Source organism: Excalfactoria chinensis, chromosome 19, assembly GCF_039878825.1.
Source record: "Excalfactoria chinensis isolate bCotChi1 chromosome 19, bCotChi1.hap2, whole genome shotgun sequence".
Classification (NCBI taxonomy): domain Eukaryota; kingdom Metazoa; phylum Chordata; class Aves; order Galliformes; family Phasianidae; genus Excalfactoria; species Excalfactoria chinensis.
The window spans coordinates 4,028,465-4,052,101 of record NC_092843.1 but is presented as its reverse complement, the minus strand read 5'-3'; the positions used below and the strand labels follow the sequence as shown (position 1 = coordinate 4,052,101).

At 47.9% G+C, this 23,637-nt stretch overlaps 1 protein-coding gene across 1 annotated transcript in view; it reads right to left on the bottom strand.

The window, feature by feature from the left end:
• Positions 1-23,637, bottom strand: part of LRRC75A (leucine rich repeat containing 75A) — a 43,671-nt gene that overhangs the window by 6,045 nt on the left and 13,989 nt on the right. Inside the window, exons 2-3 of the mRNA XM_072353468.1 lie at positions 22,321-22,449; positions 10,514-10,626 (exon numbers count right to left, since the gene is read on the bottom strand). Coding sequence (XP_072209569.1) covers positions 10,514-10,626; positions 22,321-22,449 — 242 coding nt within the window. The remainder of the gene's footprint in view (positions 1-10,513; positions 10,627-22,320; positions 22,450-23,637) is intronic.

The following is a 23,637-nucleotide window of genomic DNA, read 5'->3' as shown; positions in this document are numbered from 1 at the left end:
ACAGCTCAGCCTTCAGCTGAGCACTGTGAGATGTGGGGAGAGGTGGGCACAACACCCGACCTGCATCTTTTCAGCTGTGGGCAACATTCCTGATGCGTGACATGAAAATGATTTTTCCTTTTCTGTTTATAAAGCAGTTCCAGCTGCTGGGAACCATCTGTAGGAAAGACATCACACGACAGCCCTCCATTCTATTGCAATGGCAGCACTGAAGACCGAACACCAGGTTATTTCTCTGCTCTAGCTCTACATCTTTTAAAGCATCTCATTTGGAGCACAGCTGGAGGGTATTCTGCAATTTTCTCCCAGATTTCCCCCCTGCAGCCAGCAGGACGCCCAGCTCTGCATGCAGCTTCACCTCCCCTGCGTGCCCAAGAGCAGGGCTGCTCCAGGAATAGCTCTTTGTTTTCCTTTCCAAATCCCAGTGAATTTTCTTTGGCTCCTCACCAAGCTATGCAGGCCTGTTCCCCTCCTAATGCAGCCTCAAAGCTCACTAAATGCATGGGATAGTTGATGGGAAGAGTCGTTTCTGGGCCACCCAAGGGCATCCCTTGCACCTAGAAGAGCTGAGAAGGGTCTCAGCTTCAGCCACAGTGCGTTAGTGGATGGGCTGTTGGCATCATAGAATATTCTGAGTTGGAAAGGACTCACAAGGATCATCAGAAGGACCCTGACCAATAAATCCTTCTCATCACAGTGAGATAAGCTGAGAATCTCTGGTTTACATTTCATTACTGAAGATGGACGTTGCCCTGTGCCTACGTAGTGTCTTTGTGGATATACTATATTCTAAAAGCTTGTGATAGAAACAATGAGGAAAAAGTCATTTTCATCCATGGATGAGCACTCAGCCTCTCTCCATCAGCTCCTGCACCACTCAATGGAAATCCATCCACTAGAGAGCAGTGTCACCCAGCCCGTGGTGCCTACAAGCTACACGTCACATTTACAGCTGGCTCTAAATGCACCCAAGCATCCCAATATTCAAAACAATGTGTGTGTGGAGGAAAGAACCTGATATTTTGAGTGCAGCGTCTCTTAAGGGAGGAACAGAATTCAGATGAAGACAACAAAAGAAGCCAAGAGTCTTAGTTTGGGGCTGACACCTCCACACATGCCTCCAATTCCAGGAGCCTAAGGAAAACCCATCCGAGTCCAACTCCCAGGGCTCACACCCGGGCTGTTGGGGAAGCAACTGCATATGGGGGACCTTTGGTGACCTACAGGCACTGATAGGGTTACACAGCAGCAACCTGCAGCACAGGTGGGTGGGCTAAACAAAGCAAAAGGTCTGGGGTAGAGCAAAATGGGGTGGATGGACTTGGCGGTCTTAATGACTCAGACCTTAATGATTCTATGGAAAGAGCACCCAGTGCTTCCCATCAGAAAACCACTCTTCCCTGCGCTGGGATCACTGCTGTGCCCATGGCACCGCATCACCCTGATGTTTAGCCAAAGAACCCAATTAAACCTCTAGAAGCAACGAGACTCTCAGAAGCGCTGTCAGCCGAAGGAGCAACTTGATAAATATCTCCAGCAGGGATAATTAAGCAGAAGAACAGCTTTCATTTGCACGTTGCACAGCCAGCTCCTCGTCATGGTCCGGAGCTGAGGTTGGATCTGAGTGGAAAGCAATCATTTTCTATGCAAAAACAACACCCCACCATTTATGTGTTACACAAAAAGGGATTTTTCCCAACTTGTTTTTAATTTCCTGCCAAACAAAAATGCTAAAAATAAGCATTTGGCATCCATCAAAACACTTGGCTGTAATTATAGCCCTATTTAACTTCTCGCGGAAAATAATGTAAATATTTCACTGTTGGAGCGCTCCTTTTGCTCCTCCCTCATTCTCCCCCAAATGAAATGCATTTATAGCCTTCCTTCTATGCCGCATTTTACACCCGACAAACCTGCATTTTCCTATAGAGAAAACGTGCTGGAGTATTTCCAACAAACTCTACTCCGGCGTAATAAGAAACTGCAGCTGACGCCCCATTAATAACAGGCGATTGCAGGAAAGGCAATTTGCACCAGCGCCAACAGAAAGCCAATCAAGAGCTTAAAAGAAAGCAACACGTTGGGTTTGTTGCTTCTGTAAATGACCTCCTGGAAGAGAATTGGAATTTGTCCATGTTTGCATTAAAGAAAACAATAGGAATATTTTCTTTAAATTTTAGCACAGAAGAATAAGAAAAAACTGAAAAAGGCCCCAAAAAAGGGAGTTTTACAATTGAGTGTATTAAATCATAAAGAAATCCAAGTCCTGATTGGATTTACACGAGCAGAGAGAAGGGAGGCCTATGCGACCAGACAAAAAGACCTTTGAATTGGGTTTTAGTCCTCAGAGTCTAAAGGGAAGAGGCCATAGGAAGAGAAATCATTAGTGAATTGCTCATAAAAGCACACTATTGCTGCCGGTGGTTTACAAACAGATCCAAAAGGGTGATTGGGAAGGAAAAGGGAAGGAAAAGGACGGCTGAGAGAAAGGCAGGGGCTGGGATGGATGGATGGGATAGCAGAGGTGGATGGTCCACATGTGGATGGAAAGGGCTGGTGCTAATTATCATCATCTGTTCCTGCCTAGGAAAGATGCCACAAAAGCACACAGAAAATAACACACACAAAACTAAATGGGATTTCACTGGAAGTTGGATGTCCACCCATTGAGGAGCTTATTCATCCTTCCTGCTCCTTAACACGAGTTACATTCCACCAGCACAAGGAAAAGGCAACCAGGGTTGATGTTTGGGGCTGGGGAGGGAGAGGAGCTTCAGCTCTGCTCCTCCAGCTCAGTTTTCTCACCAGCTCATAGAATCCAAAAAAAAATCCCCTCTCCCAACTGCTCTTCCTGCAATTAGGGAGCGATCAGCTGCTAAAGCGGACGCCTGGGGTTTCACTTTCCCTAAACTGTTTATTTTATTGGAGCACAGATCACGTTCGGAAGAGTTCAAGCAGTCAGGGGTCCCCCATTGCCTCTACTGTGCTGATGAGAGCCAGAGCACGAACAGCAGCCTGGATCCCAGGGCTCTGCTCCTTGCTGGGGCTGATGCCTTTGATTTTCTTTTATAAGGGTAGTGAAGCACTGGAGAATGCCCAGAGATGGTGGATCCCCACCCATGGTCAGACTGGAGGGGCTTTGAGCACTGATGGAGCTGCAGGTGTCTGCGCATTGCTAGGAGGGGAGCAGATGGCCTTTGGGGGGGGATCTCTTCTAACTCAAACCATTCAGAGCTCCAAGATCATCTAGTCCAACCATCCATCCATCCCATCATGCCCACAGAATAGTTATGGAGCCATTAAGGTTGGAAAGGAGCTGTGAGCGCTGGGACCTCCATGGTGAGAAAGGTTCCATATCACAAGAGTAACTTGCAGCCAAGCAAAGAGGAGGCAGGCAAATAGAGGAAACCAAGGTGAATGCTCTTCACCCAGCCTTTACCCTTGCTGTTCTCCTTTTAACAGACCCTTTCTACAAGCCCGGGGTGCAGCCACTGCCATTTCTGAGGGTGCAAAACCAAATGGAAGGAAACAGGCAATGAGGAGCATATTTAACCAAGCCCAAAGAAAATACGCTCTTCCAGCAGCACTTCATTTCTTTTGGCAGCCCATCGCCCCACTAACGGTGGGGATTTCAGCCTCCATCTCCCTTAAGAAGATGAAAATAGAGCTAATATCAGTGGGGACGTGGGCTGCCAAGAATTCCTTTCAGCTGGGCACAGCAGAGGTAACACGATATGCTGTTCCGTGCAGCAAAGCTCCCGCAGCCCCTCCTGGGCTGCACATTGTGCTGGACAAGCAGGAAAACCACACACAAAAAAAACCTTTCTCCAGTTTTCCCTCCCTGCCTGTTCAACATCTTTGCTTTGCTGACACGAGACAGGCCCTGCTATCAGCTGTATCAGACTTTGAAGGCTTTGGGTAAAGAGAACAACAAACACAACCATGAGCAGGCTGCCCTCCCCTATTCAGCTTCCCAGCTGTAAACATTTTGCCCTTTCTGTTTTCTGTACCCATTGGTGATGACATTTCACATGGATGCGCTCTGAGCTGTTGAAGCAATGCTGGAGAGATCAGCACAAACCTTCCCAAGGTAACTTGCCCGCGCTGCGTGAACACGTGTAGATATATTCTATTTTCCAGCCTTCAGGATGATGAGCTGCATTATAACACCCAGTGTCCCAAACGACCAGAAAGCTGATGAAAACAGGGGCTGCTCAGTGATGTGTTGGCACGATATGCAAAAGCCAAACCACACAGTTTGGCACTGTGAGGTGCTGGCAGCCCCTTTCTGGGATGCAGAAGCCCCATCCGCACTGGGTTGAGCACTGCCAGGATGGATGCTTGGCCACCACAAATGGGCACATGGCACAAGAGCCTTTTCCTTCCCCCCATTTTTCCACTTGTTGGCACATTCAGACAAGTGAACACACCACGTTTAATTATAAAGCATTTGACTTGAAGGAGACAAGTCCCACGTGTGTATGGGTCACTGCAGGGTGAGCTGGGACCTCATCACAATGCTTTCATCACTCCTAGCATTTGCATCCCTATTTTAAAGGCATTATTCTCATACAAATTGGGCAGCAGCAAACCCAAAAAGCTGAGCAGAAGCACAGCCCCAAGCCCAGAGCTCATGTGATGCATGAGCTCACCCACTACCTCCATTTACTAACAGTGCACAATGTGAAAGGGCTTTAAAACACCAACCCAGCGCTCTATCAAAGCTTCATCGTGAAGCTTGATCCTCTTAATTGGAGAACATGGCCGGGGGCTGCCCAGGAGCTGGCTGATTGGGCACTTATTGCAATGGAAAGTAATAGGGCAGCAGCTGCTTGGGACAAGGTAACCCATCACAGGGTGCTTGGAGGGCTTCCAAGGATGGGAGGAAGCGTGTGTGGGGGAGAGTTAATTATCTCACCAGCCAGTTCCTCATTTAATAACTATTCCTTCTAGCTGCTTTCCTGAGTTTTGAGGGTGGATTCAGACAATGTACTGAAAGCAAATCTAATTTCCACTCCCTCCAGACACAGAGGAAGTGGAGGAGTAATTATTAAATAACAAAAAAAAAAAAAAAAACAAAACCAAAAACTCACACTTTTAATAGCCAAAGCCTTTTCTAATCAGGCACGGAACCAGGAAACGCATTCAGTGAGCAAGGGACATCAGTGGGGCTGCTGCTCCTCCTCCCTCCTCACCCACCCAGGAGGAAAAAAGAAAGGAGCAGAGCACAGCTCCAGCTCCCTTCAAGCCAATTATCACCTACAGATGTTCCCTCCAAGGGGAGGAAAGCCCTGATGCTGTAAATCACCTCCTTCCACCTTCACCGCCAGGAAAGATTTCTTCTCCTTTAGGACATTTCCAACCACTTCTGGCTGTCAGTTCATTTGTTCAAGCCGGGAAGAACGAAGGCAATTCAAGCATTAGTCAAAATCAATCCTCAATGGTGGGAAAAAAATAAATGGTGCTCCACCGTTTGGGTTAATTGTTTTAAATTCTGGAGCATCCCAGTAGGCTTGTGTAGGGCAACACACAGGGAAAGGGCTCAGCTTACAGTGATTGAATGGAAAACACAAAGCCCCGTCCAACACTACATCTTGCACACACTCAGATGGCGTTTCAATATGCATGCATAATTTACTGTTTAGCTCCAACAGGCTTAAAAATTAGGTCTGTGTGGCAGTGCAAGCAGCCCCAGCAAGCCATGATGTGTTGCTGCAGGGCTGCGTGGGTGAGGAGAACACGAGGCAGAAACTGGAATCAATGGAAATCCTCATTGCTATGCATCAAATAATGACCTTGTGTTTATATGCACCACGCTCTACAAATGAGAAGTCCTGAACACCGCATAGGGAAGAGCTCAAATGCTGGGAGATGCTGACCCAAGGGCACGAAGCCCCATTGCAGATTAAGGCTCTGTCTGCCCTGTGCAATGGGACACGTGGACACAAATCCCAGCCAAAATCAGAGCTGGCTGTCATCTTGCAAAACATCCCTACCAGGAGCTACTCCGGGCAACAGAAAGCCCTCCAAAGAGGCACTTGCTGTCCATAAGCAAAGGGCTGCTGTCCATAGCAGTGGTTGAGGCCAATTCCCTATTTCCAAGTCAATTGATACCAATTCAAATTAGTGCCCACCCTAAATGGGCTGGATGGATGCTAGACAGACCTCACATGGCACACAGCCTCTTTCTCCAGCTGCCATGCCTGAGTACTACATAGCCATGCTTGCCCACATTATTCATCCCACAGATTTGGCTGAAAGTAAGGAAACTCACATCCATCTCACACCAAAACCCATTGGCATTCCTACTTTCTGAGGCCTTGAAAGAGTCCCAGGGCAGCCACAGTACTTTCTGATGGACACTGTGCTCCTTGCCCATGGCCAGGAGAGCTCTGCAAGCAGAAACTCAGCTTCCAAAAGGCATTTTTGGATGCGCAGTGTTGGGATTTGGTCTGTTCAACCACTGCTCCGTCTGCCCCAAATCCCATCAGTCCAAATATCTTGAAGCTGCAAAGTCCCAGCACACTCACACTATCAACACCAACAGCACAGGAGCTGGGATGAGCCTTTCTCGGGACACCACAACCCAATTCTAGTGCATGGGTTTGGCATGCAGAGGGACACAGGCTTTGTCCCAGCAAACCACAGCATTAAAAGCAACACCACAGCCTCCAGAGCTGTGCTAGGCCATGAGCAACCTGCTGGGCTGCAACAAACAGCTCGATGGAGCAGCTGGCCTCTGCCAGATGATATAAACTTATAAGCATCTGGGAAATTAAAGCGGCACTTCCATCTCTGTTGCACAAAATGGGCCCCAGGATGAGCAGTGCTGGCTGGGAAAGCTGAGGGCAGTGACCCCGAGCAACCCCTCCCACCAGATGCTGCTGCAGAAATAATTCATTTCCACCCTACAATTGTATATCTGGTGGCCAGATATCTCCCAGTGGGAATGAACGATGGAACGGGGGATCTACCACCTGCTGATCCTCTTCACTGGAACCTTTCTGGGGTGTGTTGATACCCCAAGAATTATAGACTCATCAAATCATTCAGGTTGGAAAAGACCTCTCAGATCCCCAAGTTCAACCCCACCCCATCACGCTCACTGACCACATCCCCACACTCCTCAACACCTCCAGAACTTCCTTCTGTTTGTTTCTAGTTTGCAACTTGCTCACATCAAATCTTTGATGCGACAACACTACAACTTGACCCCTCTAGTTGGGTCCAATGTCCTTCCGCAATACAGAATGGAAGGGAGGCAGGTTGATCTGGTCTTTTTGCCTTGCAAAAATCAAGAGCCACAGGTAAAACTTGCAAAACAGGTGAATTCTGCCTTCTTTTATAATGATGAAAACATTCTTTGCTTCAAAGAGATCATTAAAAGGTCCTTTAAGTGTATCTGGTCTACTGCTTAACGCGGGTATCTGCTCATCAGACACCCAACAGGTCTAAAAGAACACATTTAGTGCTGTTTTCCAGCAGAAGAACTTCAAAATGCCACGGGAGCTGAAGAGCAGAAAGGTCACAGAGGTGGGAAAGCTTAAAGAAAAAATCCTGCAAATGTCAGCTGGCTTTCCTCCTCCTTCCCTACAGGGCAGGCATGGCACTGGCTGAGCCACACAGCTCTGCTGCTGCTGCTTCCTCTGGAGGAATCGTGGCTTATCACCATTCCTCAATGCTCCTTGCCTTGGCTGTAAAAGCAGCAGCAATGAGAGGTTGTGAGTAGGGCTGAGCAGAGTGCTTTGAGCTGAGAGCTTTGTCTGAGGGCAGCACTCCTGGAGAAAAGCTGAGTGGTGATGCATTAGGGAGGATGCTGAGTGCACCCAAAGCTCAGCACACGGCTGCTTGGGCAGATCAAGCACCCAAGGGGACTCTGCATGTCCTCCTTTCCCCACTCTCCCAAAGCCATCACTCTTATCCATGTCACACCACTTATTCCCATCAAATGAAGCCATCCTGCTGCTCCTACATTACCCTATTTGCAAAACCCAGGGGGCACCACGAAACAATGTGAGACCCTTCTGGTGGCCATTTGGTTTTCCTTCACTGTCTTGGCCAGGTATGAGAGCCAAAACACAGCAACACACAGATTAAAAGCTGCTTAACTTCCGTGAGTAGATGGGCTGATGGTTGGACTGGATGATCTCAGTAGCCTTCTCCAACCTTTACGAGCCAATGATAGGACAAAAAGAAACGGTTTCAAACTAAAAGAAAGGGACATATAGATTGGATATAAGAGTAAGTTATTTACTATTGGGGTAGTGAAGCACTGGCACAGGCTGCTCAGAAAGGAGATGGATCCCCTTCCCTAGAGACAGCCAAGGTCAGGCTGGAGGGGCTCTGAGCACCTGATGGAGCTGTGGGTGCTCCTGTTCATAGCAGAGAGCGGGACCAGATGGCCTTTAAGGGTCTTTTACAACTCAAATGATTCTATTGTTTGTCCTCAAAGTGCATGTGTTGAAGCTCTCCTCTAAAAGCATGACGTATCCTGACCCAGTCAGTTGGAAACACTACTTGGGCACTGCCTGGAAAAAAGAGGTAAAACACCACAGCCCTTCCTGCAAAGGTTCAGTTAAAATATTTCTGATGCTAAAACACATAGGACACTTTTCCCAGCCATCTCAATGAGAAGAGTCACCTGGCACTGAAATGGTGCTGAATTCTCCCAAGGAAGAAACTGACGGTTGTTACAGCATAAAAAAAAAGAAGGAATTTTCTGACCCTAAAGAAAAATTCCCAAGCAGCTTTGACACTGAAGCTCAACAGGAAGCATTCCTCCTCAGTGAAAGGCATTTCACTGGCGTGTTCCCACATCTCCTGTAAAACCCTGGGAAACAAAGCACAGAGGGGCGGCAGAGCTGGAGGGGTCATTTGGGTTGAGAAGAGCTAGATGGGACAGGCTGGGTGTGTGAGTGCTATAGATGGGAGCTCTGCCTCACACAAGGGCAAAATACCTCCAAGCACAGCAGTAACAGGAGGGTAGCCAAGTCCTAGGCTGCAGCAAGCAAGGATAAGCCCAAATACAGCAACAACAGATGCAGAAACAAAGAAAGAAAATCTGCTTACCTTTGGAAGAGCTCAGGTATGCAGGGATCTCCAACAAGAGATACCCTTGCCACCACTGCCAACCCTTAAAAGAAGTCTGGGAAGGGATGAATCCTGGCTCCTGACCTTCCAGTCACTCAAGTGAATTGCTTGCACCTGAGCTCCCCTGGGCTGGCCCTGCCTTCCCACCAGCTGCTCAATCATGCTTCAGGGCATGACTTAGTATTTCCACTACTGTGGGCATGGTGGGCTGGGGATCTTAGGGGTCTCTTCCAAACCTAATGATTCCATAATTCAGTGAAATGCATGGCAACAGCTCTAAAATACCTGCTTGCTGCACTCACTCCATTCACACCAACACCCATAGATCAGCACTAACAAGAATGTTCCTGGAGTGAACCAGGAGCAATGTCATTTTTTCACTGAACGACATAATAGCATAAGGCATAACGAAGCTGGAATGTGCCCTAGCGTTGTCTGGCACTGTTCATTGGGCAGAGATGAAAGTATGCTCTGCTTTAACCGGAATTCAGCCCAACAAGTCAGAGTCATGAAACAATAAAGGCACTTTAGGACCAAAATGGAGAGATGTGGGCAGGAACCACACAAGGGAGGTGGCTGCAGCTTAGGGCCGCTGACAATTGGATTTAGAGAAGCAGCATGGGTATTACAGCCAGCTGCTAATTACACGGCAGAGCAGAAGAGGAGTGTTGTTGGGTTGTGGATGGCCAATAGACACAGGGGAAAAAAAAAGTGAAAAAACATAGTATTTGAAAATCCCTTACGCTTCTGACAGCAAAGCTGAGTCAAGCCAAGGCTGGGGAGAGGATGCCCTTGGAGGCCACACAGGGCACTTGCAAAGACAGCAGGGTGCAAGGGATGTCAAGCCAGGTTTCTGGGAGACGTGATCCTAATCCTATTTGCCCCTCAGTTCTTTATTCCCTGAGCCTGCTTTCCCCTCTTCTCTTTCCAGACTGAGTTTTTTCATGGGATCAGTCTCTTGCTATGGCTACAGACAGCATCTGCTATGCCGGGAACCAAACCTCTCTTGGGTTCATAAGCAAACACCTGGATAGAAATCCTAACCCTGCCAGATTGCATTTCTCACTTTTCTCACTTCCTTCAAAAATTACATATGTAATGCATCACCGCAGTGAAAGCAAAGTGACCTTTCCATCCCTGTCAGCCTCTTTCAGACACTTTAGGTTCCATGCACCAGGACATCATTGGCCAAGATGCTTTGCTGAGGACCAGGGCATTGGTACATTTATTCCCCATTTATTCCCATGGCTGGGCACCACTGGGTTGATTTCCAATGCAAACAAGGATGCAATGGGTAAAAGAAAGTGGAGAATGAGAAAATGCCTCTGGTTGGGTGTGAAGGAACTTGATGACCCAATGATGTACAGGAGAAAGGGACAGGGATGGAACGGAGATCCATGGGTGGCTTTGAGAGCTGACTCACCAGGACTGTGGCTTCCTTTTCATGATGCCTTGACGTCTCCACTGTGAGTGGGGGCTGAGGTGGTAGGTGAGCTGCCGGCAGAGCTTCTCCATGGCCCCAATGTTGTCTCCCTCCTGCAAAGACAATGAGAAGACAATAGGTGAGGTGGCTGAACCGTGACCATCCTTTCATCTAGCCATGTCACGAGGGACCATGCTAAAACTGAAAGGAAGGAGGACAAAATAACCCCAAACAGTGATTGCTAGGATGCTACAAGGACCGACTGTTGCACCAAGAGAAAGCACATGCATGGACACATTGTTTGTGGATGGGATTCTTCTGCAAATCCATCTCCAAACACAGATGAAGGCTGCAAGCAGCAGCTGGCTTCCCCGCTGGGAATCACAGTCATAGAATCATTAAAGTTGGATAGACCAATAAGATCATCCAGTCTGACCTTCGGTTCATGGCTGTGACTGCTCTAGACCACATCCCTCAGTGTCACATCCTCACTTTTATTGATAACACCCCCCTGGGCAGCCTATGCCAATATCTCACCCATCACAACTCATACAAAAGGAACTGCCCATCATGGATCCATTGCCACTAAAACCATATTGCAGGAGAACAGGAAGAGACCGGGTGAGCTGATGGAGACCTCAGGAAGGGCGCTCATCAGAAACCCTCCAGATATCTATTTGATAGGAAAAAGAGCTTCAAGGAAAGCAGTGATTTTGATGGAATCTTCTCAATTCCAGTTAAAATTTCCATACAAAAGGATAGCGTGAAAATGAGAATGGACTGACTGAAAAAAGTAAATTAACTAATATCTCTGAATTTGGTCTCAGGAATTCGGTCTCAGCTCCACCACTGCTCTTTATTCATGCTGACTGCTCAAGGTCTTGGCCTGTGACACGGGTGCTGCTGGAGATGCCATGTCTCACCCATCAGGATGCCCAATTATCACTGTCCTCCCACCCCCTCCCTCAGCCTGGCTGGGATCCACGTGCTTTGCAGTGTGTGATTTATGCAGTGTGTTCTCCCACCTCACCCCGCAGTCAGCGGAGCACGACAGGCTCTATAAAGACATTATAAATGTTAAATTAACCAAGGAGCAATCTGGATTTTGACTAATCACATCTGGGTGCGCAGGGAAACAATTCCATCAGGTTCTTCTCAAGTGAAAAAAGAAAACAACCAGAGGGCGCATCTGCAGGAGCAGAAACATCAGCACAGGGCTGTAACCCCTATTTTTCATCACCATATTTAACGTTACACTTAACATTAGATAAGGGGTTTAATCCCATGGGTTTTTATTTTGGTAGATGTCACTGCTTAGCACTGGGAAGAACAAACAGCCCATCCCAGAGGGTTGGACCTGCCCAAAGCCACCAGGACCCAACACCATCAGCAGCACATGGGACAGCATTACTATGGGACTGGGCCCTGAAATCCATGTACAAAAGTCACCCTGTGCTTCCCCAACTCGGGCTGCCCAAATCCTGCTTGCCAAAGCGGTGACACAGTTGAAGTGGTGCCAAAATCAGAGCTGGACGCTCATGTTACAGTTCAAACAAAGTGTTTTTCCTTGTTTATTATCCAGGTCTATCAGGAAATAATCAAAGCTGGCGCACGCCCTGGTGGGACTGAGCCCAAAAGTTTGTTTGGAAACTGATGCAGCTGAAAGAATCAGTGCAGCTCACTCGTGTGGAGGAAGTCAAACCTCGCTTCCCTCTGAAAGGAGAGTGTTGGGCAGAGGGGCTTCATGCACCCACAGCAACCCCCCCCCACTCTTTCCCTTCTCGGCCCAGTTTAGGTCTGGGTTTTTTGTGGTCAGAGGGCACAAAAAAATCTCAACCTGCAAGAACTGAAAGGCACAGCACACGCTTTCCAGTGCGGGAGATGTAATGCTGAGTGAGGGACAAGGGGAAGTTTGGCCCCTCACAGGGCCCCTCTCCCCTCCTCCATCCCTTGGAGGAGGAGATTCATGAGGCTGCAGTCCCTTAACCAAATGCAGCTGGGGCAGCCATGGCCATGCTGCCCTCCTGGCATTGTGATGGGAAGCAAAGGGGTGATACCAAGGGATACCATGAGAGATGGGGTTGGGTAATAACCAGGTGTGGGTTTGAGTTGGGAGGGAGGGCAGAGTCATGGGCTTGGATGGGAAAGGATGCACGAGGCTGAAACTGTCAGGGCTTCAACAAATACCTGCCCACCTCACTCCTCCTAGTGCCTTGCAATAAAGACACCATAGCAGATACATTTGTTTTCATTAAGAACCCAATCATCTACTCCTCCTCCAGCAGCAGAGCCTGGGGGGCAGCCCCCTGTTAAATGGGTCAGCAGTAATGACCTGAGAGCTCTGACAAAGCCCTCCTGCTGCAGCACAGCGGGGTGCTGGCCCAAATTAGAACAATTAGCCATGTCCCACGACAGGTTTTCACTGGCATTATTACACAGTCCCATGTTGCTGTCACACCCAATCAATCTCCAGGCAAGAAAAGGTGCTGCATTGCAGATCTTAATGCGCGACAGGTCCCAGATTGGCCCTCCAAACAAGGATTTAGGCTTAATTAAGCTCTGCCCGTGCACCACCCACTGTAAGCACTGCCCAGGGAAGCCACACTCATCCTGGGAGCACCAATCCCTGCACATCGGATATTTGGTGCACAGATCCCCAGCCATGATGTTTTCTTTCCATATGGTTCAGTGGATGCTGACCCTTACAACATGACCTATTTCATATCCCTAAACAAGGGGGGAGCTGACAGATTTCCACCTTTGCTCCTTGCTTTATTTGTCTTGGGTGATTGTCCTTCCTTTCCTTCGGGTTATTCCTCATAATCCAAACAGTTTGGATTATTATGAGGAAAAAAAAGCAGTCAAGAGAAAAAAATCGTGCTCACAGCAGTAAACAGAGCCATTACTCAGTAGCACAAAGTCATTAAACAGCGAGGGATGCTCTAGAAAGCACTGAGATGGATCATCCGAAATGGTTCTTGGCACACATCAGAGCAGTTCTTACAAATTAGCAGGCAGCCAAGAAGAGCAAACCTCCAGCAAACCACGCTGGGATTGGAAAGGAATGGCCACACAACAAACCTGCTCCCACCTCATTTACCTGCAAACACAGAACGTAAAACCCCGAGCCAAGGAAGGCAGACTTTTCTTTGCAAAACACCAATGAAACGAAAGTGATTCAGCCACTGCTTATAGAGATGAGCAAAGAAACGTGTAGAAGGGAAGGGAAAGGCTTCAGCACTCGGGTCCCTCCCTAAATGCCTCAGCAGTGTTTGGAGGGGTGAAGCCAGACTCGTGATGCATCCAGTGGTGAGTTTTTACTATTGTATGACATTTGGATGGCTGCAGCAGGATCCTGCCATTCAAAGTGGCCTTGACTGGCTCCTGGGCTTGTCACCTACGTCCCTTCCTGTAACACTTATGAATGACCCTGCCCCATAGGATGTGCTTCCCCACATCACAACAGCATCCTGCTTTGATGAAGCCAGCACTGCTGAGTTTAAGATGCCTCCCCTTTCCATGTAGTCACACGGAACTGAAGTCATCTAATGGGTTTTGAAGTCATCTAATGGGTTTCTGGTTTTCTTTTTTTCCCTGCCTGTTGGAAGCACAGGGATGGATCGCAGCCTTTTGTTGCCTGCAGACATCTGTGGGCAGAGCAGCGCCAGATTTGCCTTTTGAAGCCCAGAGGGACTTTTCTCCAGCAGTCAGACAAGTCTTCTCTTCCTGCCTAATCTCCCATAGCCACACAGCCCCGGGGCTGCCCACTGCCTGTGACCCCAACAAGATTGGGACCAGCATCATCCTATGGCTTCTGTAGGGGAAGAATGTACCCCTGAATTAATTTGCTTTATGAAATGGCCAAGAAAGGACCAGCTGGAAGAAAATGAAGGTCTCCTATGTGAGAAGATTTGCCTTACTGCAGGAAAACAAAATGCATTTCTTTTGCTATGGGAAATTCAGGTTTGGGATTGCTAGCCCCTCTCAGTGTGGCTCCAGCAGCCGTGTCCATCCCAAGCTCCTTGTACATCCCCTCCCATCATCCACAGAGCAGCAGGAGCCTCCAAAAGTCATCAAAAAGTCAAGAAAAATAAACCAGCTCCAAATTTCCCACTGCAGAAGGGCACTTGGTGGTGGGGTCAGCTCTGTTGTGTGCAGGATTTGGGCCATGGACCTGGGAACAGCAGGCAAGACCCCATCAAAGCACCATCCACCATTGGTTCCCCTTCTGGGAGCCAACCCCTTGTTCCTGTTCTGCAGCTTTGTATTGTAGCAGTGAACACTGCTGACTTCCCAGGAACTCAGTAGAGCTTTTACAGATGAGCAGAGCATCCGGTACGATGCTACATCTTATTTCAAGCCATCTAACAGGGATGGTTTTTTGTATATCTGAGATATTAGGAAGGGATTTTTAGGGAATTCTACTGAGAGTGCTTTGAAAGTTGCACAGAAATAAGAGACCCACGTAAATAGAAGTTGCACAGAAATGCAATGCAAAACCAGCGAGCAGAGCTCCAGATGCTGTCCGGATAAAGGATGTTGGATGAGGACAACTCCCTTCTGGTTTACTTGAATGGAGGAAGAGCATCCCAAGGCAGCACTGGGTGCTCACCTGTGGTTATCACCAAGTGTTGAAGACCATCTCAATTAAATCTTGGCCCAAATTAGGACCTGGTGATGCTACAGCAGTAGCAGAGCATTGAGAGAATAAATTTGCAGGAACACAGACAAGAAGCAGAAAGCAATTTTGCAACCCTAGTGCCGCCATAAGAAACACTCAACACTTGCCTTGACAAAAGGCTGAAGTACAGCACGATGGATTGGGTGTTGACATACTGAAATGAAAAGCAAGGTACAATAGAGCTTATCAAAAGAACCAGAAGTACATGATGAATGGGATTGCGTTGACTCAGGAAGTTATTTAAGAGAATTCAAGAGTAATATTACACATGGACTTTGGAGAAGCAATTAAAGAAGGCAATAAAATTCAAGGTGAAGGATGGCCCTGAGGGGAGCATGTGAAATAAAGGGAAACTGCAGAAAGGAATATAACAATCTTGTTCAAGATCTACTGGAGGGCACCCAGCTCAGCTCCTGTTGCAGAGGATAAATGAGCAGCCATCAAAACATAGTGGGGAACAGCTGGGGACCTGCACTGAGCACTGAGCTTGGGATCCGGTTCCGTGTCAGAAATCACTGCAATATTATCATAGAATGGGTTGGGTCAGAAGAGACCTTAAAGATCATTTAGTTCCAACCTTCTGGAATGAGAGCACAGGAAAGGGAGATCAAGGCCCCGCTGCACTGGCACCAAATAACCCAGAGTGTCAGGTAGCGACTTGCTGGACTTTGCCCAGAAATCACAGTCCCTGCTATCCAAGAGCAATCTCTGAACTTCCCTCTGGCAGCTTTTCTATCTGCAAGACTTTGACTCTTTGCATTTCCTTCATTTCCTTTTCCCCAGGGATTTTTCTGTATGGCTCACTCCTCTGCCTTTCTGTCCCCACCTCCCCAAATTCCTCAAACACCAGGGAACTGCCCCAGCAATGGAATCGAACAATCTTTTAGAGCGTTTTTCATCCATGTGGATGAATACTGAGCAAATATCCTTGCAAGTCCAATGTGCCCATGGCAAATTCCTTAGCAGCATGCTATCAACACTCCGAGATCGTCAGCAAATCCTCCTTATTAAACCATCCATTTCTGCAAACCCCCGCTGCCAGCAGAACGTTTACTCACTTAATATTCACATTTGTAGGAGTGAGATTCAACCAGATATTAAAACATCCATCCATGTGCCCGAGGCACCCGGAACAGTACCTGTGAGCAGCCATAAAACATCCCAACACGTGCTCCAGGTACACCAGCACCACTGCCACGAGGAGCTGGGCAATCAATAAGCTTCCTTCCTACGCGGTAAATGATGTTCTGATTAAAAGCTAAATGAGCTGAACTTCAATGTCAATTACCATCAGAAAACATCAATAAAACACAATGTTACAGTTTAATGAGCTACCTGGCTCTCCATCCATCATTTCCCTTAGGGGACATTCAGCTTTATCTGCAGAGGCTGTAGGTGAGGTGTGAGGGATGGGAACAGCTCAGTCCCATGTTGGTGGCCTCATCCACGTGGCATCAGCCGTGGGCAAAGCTCCTCTGCCAGGGGTGAGGTGTGAGGGGACACCTCTTGGAACATGGCACAAAGCCCCACACACACACAGGACTGCAAACACTCCTTCAAATTATCAAGCAGCACATGGTATTGTTCACAAGAGAACCCACGAGTGTGCCAGCTCTACTGAGACAAGGTCAGCAAATACCTTCTTCCATCATTCATCCTCCCTTGTCACACATTTTCCACATGGGAGATTCTCTGGGACCAAAGGGCAGGACCAGAAGAAATCTGCTTGACCCAAGATGGCTTTATAGCATGGATTGCATGTGAGCACCTCTTTGATGTGCTTCCCAGGTGACAGTTTTTGGAGCAATGCATTCAGTAAGAGACCAGGGATTTGGCTCAGGTACAGAGTGGCTGAGCCCCAAGCCATCAGACAGATATCAGAGCCTTCCCCAGGAGATTTCAGCAACACCAAAAGGGAGCTCTGTTACTCATTACCAGGATCTCATGGCATTTTGTTGTCCAAGGAGGCCACCAAGACACAAGACAGGAAGAACCCAAACATGGGCTTCAATCATGCCCATCAATGAGCATCAGCGGGAGAGCCAAAAGTGGGCACACAGTGAGCAGCTTGGGTCTATCATCTACTGGTGGGGTTTTCTCTAGAGGAGAAGTAGTTGGGAAGAAAAGCAAATGAGCTGGAGAAGAAAAGATGGGATGTTTGCTGGGAGAGCATCACAAAATGTCTTTTGCTCTGGGTTGCTTTCCTTAATCAGCTGCTCCAGTCCCAACTTGTGCATCAAAGCCCTTCCACAGCACCTGACATTTTGGAGCTCTGCAAAATCCATCCCTGAGCTGACAAAATCCACCCTGCGGCATTTGGGAGGGTTTGCAGACGCTGGTGCAGCTGTTAAGAAAGGTCAACTTATTGTTATGGGAACTGAGCCGGCATCAAGATTTTGGGTTGAAGCAATGCAAAGCATAGAAAAAGATTGATAAGAATGACCTTGCCATACTGCACTGGACCAAGAGGATGAGCAGGGGAAACTTCTATAGTATTTTAATGCAAACCTCATCTAGCTGTTCCAATAACACAAACGTGTTCATTCAGCCTCCTACACCCAGAATGGTGCTGCAGCACCACTTCAAGACTGTGGAATCACAGATTCCCCATTCATTGCCCCCACATGGTATCGTTTAGGTAGCGGGGATATGAAAGGCTCCTTTGTCTCCCCACGCTGCAGTAAGAGCTGCATGTGCTGCCGGGCCTTCGCCCAGTCCCACAAATGAATCAGAGCTTTTAAATCCGGGGGAATTCTTCCTGTTGCTGATAACACCACATGTGGATGGGTTTCCCCCGGCTCTCCTACACTGAACACACTGAATAGCCATCAAGTGCAGAAGTCTGTTTCTGGGTTTCTGATTTCCATAGGGAAAACCACCTCTCCTTCCTCACCCCATTCCGTATTAAAAAACCCACAATTTTCCCCAGCAAATTTGCTGGCATTGGTGCCATCCCAGCCCATCCAGACCTCACCATTCTTCACATTTAGCCTTGATGTTAAAATAATTGCAAAGTGCATTCGCTTTCTGTGCAATTTTCTCATGTTTCCAAGGCACTCTGCTCAGCTTTAGCTTGTGCACAAAGGCTTTTGAGAACATCTCTCTTCTCATAAAGAGCAGAGGGCACAGCCCTTTAAATCGAGATAGAACCAGAGCTGTTCACAGAGCCTGAGCTTCTCAGCCGGTTTCATGCTGCAGGATAATTTAATGTATTGCAGATGTCTTAAATACCCATAAAGAGCAATTTTCAGACTTGGAGCAAAACTGACAAGAAAGAAAACCCAAGGCATTGATATGGAGTACAATTGACTTAGCTGGATTCTCTTTGCTTCTATATCAGATATTTGGGGGATTTATAGGTCAATGGGTCGGCACTTTTTGTAGCTTAGAAAAATTAGTGCCATGTCAGAAACTTGTCAGACAATTTGAATTCAAGAGCAAATACCAACAAGTGTGGTGGAGGAGTTGTGTTATCAGCTTGGTTTTAATGGCCACAGTATTCCAGTTATATTTGCTCCATATAAGCTGAGTTTGCTAATGCAGACTCACCCACAGGTCACAGCACACAGTGCTGTAAATAAGAGGAAAGATGCTCATATTACTTTCAGCACGACTCCATCAGAAATAACACGCTTTAAAAATGCAGGGCATCAAAACCCAGCATCATCTGTAAGTCAAATCCTTATACCCCAGGGCTGACGATGAAATAGACCATTTCAATCAGGTCATGATAACTACTACTTCTTTATGCACTTTTTCTTGCCTTCATGGTTGATGATCCATATAATCAAACCCACACTGCAAACCTGATCAATTTAGAGCTCACACAGGAAATCTGAGCCAGGGATGCATGGATTCTCAAATGACACAAAGTGAACAAGAAAAGAGATCTCCACTCCATCTGGCCCTGCACAAACAAACCCCATCCTGCTTCCCATCTCAGCCCATCAACTCCCTGTTTTCAGCGAGGAGACAGAAGACCACATTTCCATGCTGAACTGTTTGTCCATATCCAGCAACCTACAAATGGGGTTCCATTTCTCACCTCTCTTCTCAATGGGCTTGCAGAGGAGCAGCCAGGAAAAGCTGGGTTAGGAATTCTTAGTTTTTCTCAACTGCTTTGTCAGCCTTTGGCACCACCATGGGCAGAAACATCTTCTTGCAAGGCCAGACATGGGACAGGGATAAGCAAAGCCAATACTTCACCTTGTGTTTACTCCAGCTTCTCCCCAGCACCTGTAAGAGCCTGAGCAACCACTGCCCCAAGGCAGCAAGGGGAAAAGCAGCTTTCCCCCAAGGCTTCACTGTCTGTTCCCCCACAAGCCCTGCTCAGTGCTCATCGCACGTCCAGCAAGTCCTCATGCAGGGGAAAGCCTGACTCACTCACTATCACAGTCATCAGTCATCCATACATGTGGCTGCTGTCTATGGAAAAAAAAGAAACTGCTTTAATTTTCCAGTAGTTTATGGCCAGATATTCCCATTGGCAAAAAGAGATGATTTTTTTTTTCTTTATTTCTTTTTTGGCTAGGGCCCTTTACTCCTTGCACATTCGTGTTTTCAGCTCCTTTGCCTGGAAGAAACCTAAATGGGTGTAATCTGGGGCACTGAGCAGCCCATGCCCTGTGGCGTTGCCACCACTCTTTGTTCCATTACCCCATTGAGAGGATGACCCTGGACAGGCAGACATTGCACCATAGTGTCTGCAGTGCTGCAATCACCTCTAGAACCCATCGGGGTTTGGCAATGGCTTGGCTGCAAGCTGTGCCCAGGGCAGCAGAATTGCATTCCCAAACATTGCACTGGCTCCTTGCCACAGTGCTGGGGAGTAAGAGAAACTGCAAGATAATACACAGCCCCAAGGTCAGGGCTGTGGGGAAGGAAACACTTGTTCAAATGTCTTTGATTGTATGCAAACGTCAGTCAAATTGCATTATTCATCTGCAATAGAGGACTGAACAAATCAAGCCCTTGACCTCCAGGGGTTCCAGAAGAAAGCTGGTGCTCCTCTAGCAAAAGTCACCCAAGCTCCAGCACCTCAGGGATCTCACAAGTGCAGAGCCCAGCCTGTGCTCCAAACACGTGGCCATCCCTACAAAAGCAAACCCAAAGAGTTTCCAGGTTTGAGCTCTCCAGCCTCCCCCAGCCCAGGCTCAGCATTTTGCCTTGCTTATGGTTTGAATTTGCTCGCTGGAAGGAGCTGCTCAGCCACGTCAGAGAGCCCAGGCCAAGTTTTCCTGGCCATGCAAAGCAGAACGTGTTTACCCAGAGCTTGGAAAAAACCATTTGATTTTTGTTTTAGCTGGAAGGAGAGGCCAAGGGGTCACCTTGAAGCTAAGGTGGTGTAAATAGAGGCTGAGCATTGGGGTCTGCATCAGTCCAAGCTTCCCACTTCCCTATGGGTAAGTTCACAGCTGCCTCATCCTATATGCATATATAGCAGATATAGGATGCATGTATATTTGTGCCAGAAGATGCTATGGATACCTTTGGCTCCTGGCCCCATGTTCCCCTGCTCTTATGTGAGGCTGCCAAATCTCTGCCAAAGAAATATAGGAAGAGCAAGAAGTCTGGAGTCAAAGGGCTGGAAAACAGCCCAGGTGGTGAAGGCATGCAGCCCATTGGGGGACATATAGAAAATAAGGGCATGAGGACCACGTGCATTTAGCAAGCAGCATCTCAAACAGAAGAAGAGACCCAGTGCTGCGTGGGCTGCCATTTAAATGTTTAAAATCAGTTTCCCCCATTTTTCAGTAGAGGTGCAGGTTATTATCACGTGAAACACCCACAAGGAATAGCAGTGAGTGAACCTCGTGTATTTTACAGAAAATGGAAGAGGCAATGCTGCAGGTCCCGCTAAGATCCCTGCCCTACAACATAAGCACATCAGTCCTATGGATGGTCCCTTCCCAAAAACAGCTTACAAACACAGAGGATGCACATGGGATACAGAGTCCAACACGTCTGTTCCTGCCAGAAATTCAGGGGTCTGATGAGCTCATGCAGAGACACATGGTCCCTCCAGGAGCACTGGGACAACATCTGAGGTGCACAGGGTGGTCCCCATGCTGGGCTGGGTCTTTCTCTGTTGTCCCCCCAGCTGTCCCCACAGCCCTATGGGAGCCATAGGAATGCAGATGTCCCATAGGGACACCCCTAACTCCTCCTCCACGCTTAGCAGAAAGCATCCCTCAGCTTCTTCCTACAGCTCATATCATTTCTTTTACACACAATTTGATGCAGGACACACAGCGAGGACACACTGCACATCATTTTAGCAGAGCTGTGCCATCCTCCTAAATGTACAGGTAGGGGATTGAGGACGGGAGATTAAACCCCCGGATCTGCTGCCACCCACGTCTCCTGCAATCATGTCTGGTAGCTGCTGGTCTTCCCTCCTCCTCTCTCCCCATTATCCATTGCATTCTGAGCAATCAGACGTCTCGTAACACTCTTAAGCCTACGCTGTTTTCTGGATCAGACACTGACAATATTGCTTATTTAAAAGGAAAGCCTGGGGAGAGAGAGAAACCCTAATTATCTTAACAGCCAGCGGCCACGATGCAGAGTCACATTTATCAAGGAAGAGAAGCGAGCCAGTGTGGGATTTCCAAAAGCTCATATGCTGCTATTGCTGCCAGGGAGCAAATGGGGCTGAGGGGTTTGAAAGCTCCCATATGTGGGGGGCTGTGCTTATGGCCCACAAACAGGGCTTGCTTGGAAACCTGGCCTTGCAGTACAGCCAAGGACTCTCTTTGTCATTTGGGGTCACAATAAATATTGCACAAGGGTGAGGAAGGATCTGGTGTCCTTGCAAGGCAGAAATTGTTCCCAACAAGACAAGTTCTTCAGCACAGAAATGAGTCAAAGAAAGCAGAGATAACTTGCAAAACCAAGTGCCAAGACCCAAAGGACTCACATTAGGTTAATGTCACCACAGTACCTGGAAAGCTCACTATCCTGCAATCAAACCACAATGTCTGAGCACATCCTCTCTGCCCAAAGACCCATCAGCACTGAATTAAGGAGGATGCCTTCTGCCTGGCACTTGGCAAAGCTTTATGCTTCCAGTGGTGACATTTTCCAAGCCAGCAGCTGTGGGCTGTGACAATGCCATGTTACTTACCGGCTTGGGGCAGTGGATGTACCTAGCGAGGCTGATGATGAGGTCATGAGTGATTGGATCCACCAGGTTCCGAAAGCTGGCGTATCGGTAGAGGACATCATCCAGAGAGGTCGACTCCATTCCTAAATCCTGCAGAGATGGGGTACAGGAGCAACATCAGACACAATACCAAAGCCAATGACTAGCATGGACCTTAAATTACCCTGCACTGATGGTCGTAGAATCACTGAGGATGGCAAAGAACCTCTAAGAACATCAAATCCAACCACCAACCCATCCTCACCGTGCCTGTTAAACCAGAAGGAGGGAGAAATGAGCCTAACTTTGCAGCAAGGGAAGCAGAAGGATAAACTTGGGAGCAATGGGGTGATGAAGCACTGGAGCAGGCTGGGGAAGGGTGGAGGCAGGGATGTGTCAGGAACAGTTCAGATGGAGCTGATGCTGCCCTGGGGAGGGTCAGACCTCTGGAGGGCCCTGCTAAGGCTATTTTCTCTGATTCTCAATCTTTAGACATAATAATTTGAGGAATCTTGGCAGAGAACTCATCATTCTGTGAAAGACATTAGTGCACAGGGACGAGGAGAGGAAGGGTTATATATAGTGTGTTCCATTTGATTCAAGCATTTCATCTCCACAGTGTTTTGCTCTTCAAAATCAGGGGGTACAACTGCATGTGGATGAACACACGTTCCAACGAGGTCTTTCTTGACACCCCAAGAGCTGAACAGCTCCCCAAGAAACCTCACGGTAGAGATGCAGCCTTTACCTATATGAGAGCAGTAGGGTTGGATGTGTAAAGTAGGGGGACCCCCAAAGCCAACTCTTCCAGTCCATCCTCGCAGTAATGTAGGTCAGACTTGGGGATCTTAGAGGTCTTTTCCAACCCTAATGATAACATGACTGAGCAAACACCAGGTCAGAGACGGATGTGCAAACAACACCACCATAGGGGCTGATTTTGGGGCTAGGCAGCAGTAATCCCACACATGCTGCTTTCAACACACTGGGATCTTTCAGGATCACACCAGGCTTAGCATCTCGCCACTTTTCCTTTGAGCACCTCAGCAGAAGGCTGACAATTTTCAGCTAAGATTAAAACACAGAACCAACCAATCTGAGCATTTCTCTCTCTTGGGAGAGCTCACATCTTTCACATGGAGCGTCCCCTCCTCCCTCCCCATATGCATTCCTTACGTGCAGATGTCTTTCTCAGCTGCTCCCTAAATCTCTCTGCCACACCAGCACTGTCTCTTCCCACCACATGTAATATTTTAAAGCCACTCAAGGCTGAAACTTGTCTGAGGCCAAGCGATGAGC